The following is a 1,600-nucleotide window of genomic DNA, read 5'->3' as shown; positions in this document are numbered from 1 at the left end:
CCCCGCCCATTGGCTGTGGGGCTCAGCCCGCGCCCGGAATAGGTGAGGCAGGCCGTCACTCGACCTTGCGCCCCGCCCCCTCCCGGGCGCCCCCCACCCCTTCCCGCGGTCTCGCGGGGCCCCAGGCCCAGGCGAAGGGGGCGGGGCCCCAGTGGCGCTCCGACCTCACGGTAGTTTGTTTGAAGCCGAGCTGCGAAGTGCGGTCTGCCCGCTGATTGGCGGCAGCATGCCACGTGACCGCGGGTCCCCACCCACAATCCTTCTGGATACCTGGGCGCCTTCAGGCCACTGGCATCTGGCCCCTCCCGTGTGGGCTGAATTGGGTTCGAACATTTATAGTTCGTATCTTAGACTGGGAAGGGAGAGGGACAAAGGATACAGGAACTAGCAAATTCCTCCCGCCTCAGTCGGCAAGAAAGGCTATCCAGGGGCTCCAGCTTCGCAGGCCTGCGTGAAACGCGCCCTGGTGCGCAGGCGTTGGAGGAGGGCGTGGGAAGGAAAGCCGACGAGAGCTCGGCGTGGGCCAGTGCGCAGGCGCGGGACGCTTGCTGCGCCTTCAGTAGCCCAGGTCCACACCTGGGGCCCCAATGCGAGGTTAGGGCAGGCGGCCTTTCTGTGTAACTTCCTTCCTTCCTTTCTTTTATTTAAGACAGGGTCTCGTTGTGTCGTCCAGGTCGGAGTGCAGTGGTGCAATCACGGTTCACTGCAGCCTCGACCTCTTCGGCTCCAGCGATCCTCCCACCCCAGCCTGCCGAGTAGCTGGGACTACAGTGCACCACTATGCCCGGCTAACTTTTGTGTTTTTTGTAGAGGCGGGGTTTCACTATGTTGCTCAGCCTGGTCTCCAACTCCTGGGCTCAAGCAACCCTCCCGCCTTGGCCTCCCAAAGTGCTGGGAATCCAAGCTGTGGAACTTTCTTCAGATTTCCCTGAGGACTGCAGGTGCACGACGGTCGGTTCTGGGCTCAGAGTAGGGCAGCTCTCAGATTGCAGCTCCTGCGAACCGTTCTCGACTGTCTCCAGCACTCGCGGACCCCCAGAGGAATGTTTTATTTTCTCCATAGCATTGATTGAATATATATCCTTATACATTCCATGTATAGTATATCTCAGCAAGAAAGTAGTACCAGCGGTTGCCTCTGGGGAGAACTGGGGAGATTGAGGGTAAAATTTCCCTTTCTCGTGTGTAGTGTTTTTTTCAGTTTCCTACCTGCATGGATTACCTTAAAAAAATTCAACATCAGGGAGTACCCAAGTTTGTGGCACAAGCATGTACTGAGCACTTGCCTTGTGGCAGGCACCGTGAAGTCCCTGGGATAGAGAGAATCCAGGTTTGTATCCCAAGCACTGGGTCTAGTAATTTAGCGGGGAGAGAAAGTACTCAATTGGCCTAGTAAAGAAAGGGGAAGCCATCGGCATGGGTTGGTCAGCATATTTCAAGGCATGCTGACTTACTAGAGTGTGGCAGCCCACCAAGACCTTTAAAGTGGCAGGGATGGAGATAATGAAAAATGGACGTAAAAGTCAGGGGAAAGAGGTAGAAAAAAAAAGAAGAGCAGCCTGTCGTGAAGTTCGACCACTATCCAAAGATCGAGGGATAC

The 1,600-nt window shown here is 56.1% G+C and overlaps 1 protein-coding gene across 1 annotated transcript in view; it reads right to left on the bottom strand.

The window, feature by feature from the left end:
- The window catches only part of HMGN1 (high mobility group nucleosome binding domain 1), a 7,995-nt gene extending 6,934 nt beyond the window's left edge, over positions 1–1,061 (bottom strand). The window contains 2 exon segments of the mRNA XM_017880684.1: positions 380–576; positions 937–1,061. Coding sequence (XP_017736173.1) covers positions 380–576; positions 937–1,061 — 322 coding nt within the window.
- Between the last annotated feature and the right edge of the window lie 539 nt (positions 1,062–1,600).

The sequence above is a fragment of the Rhinopithecus bieti genome, unplaced genomic scaffold (assembly GCF_001698545.2).
Source record: "Rhinopithecus bieti isolate Rb0 unplaced genomic scaffold, ASM169854v2 scaffold_12151, whole genome shotgun sequence".
NCBI lineage: Eukaryota > Metazoa > Chordata > Mammalia > Primates > Cercopithecidae > Rhinopithecus > Rhinopithecus bieti.
This window is presented reverse-complemented; position numbering and strand designations above follow the sequence as displayed.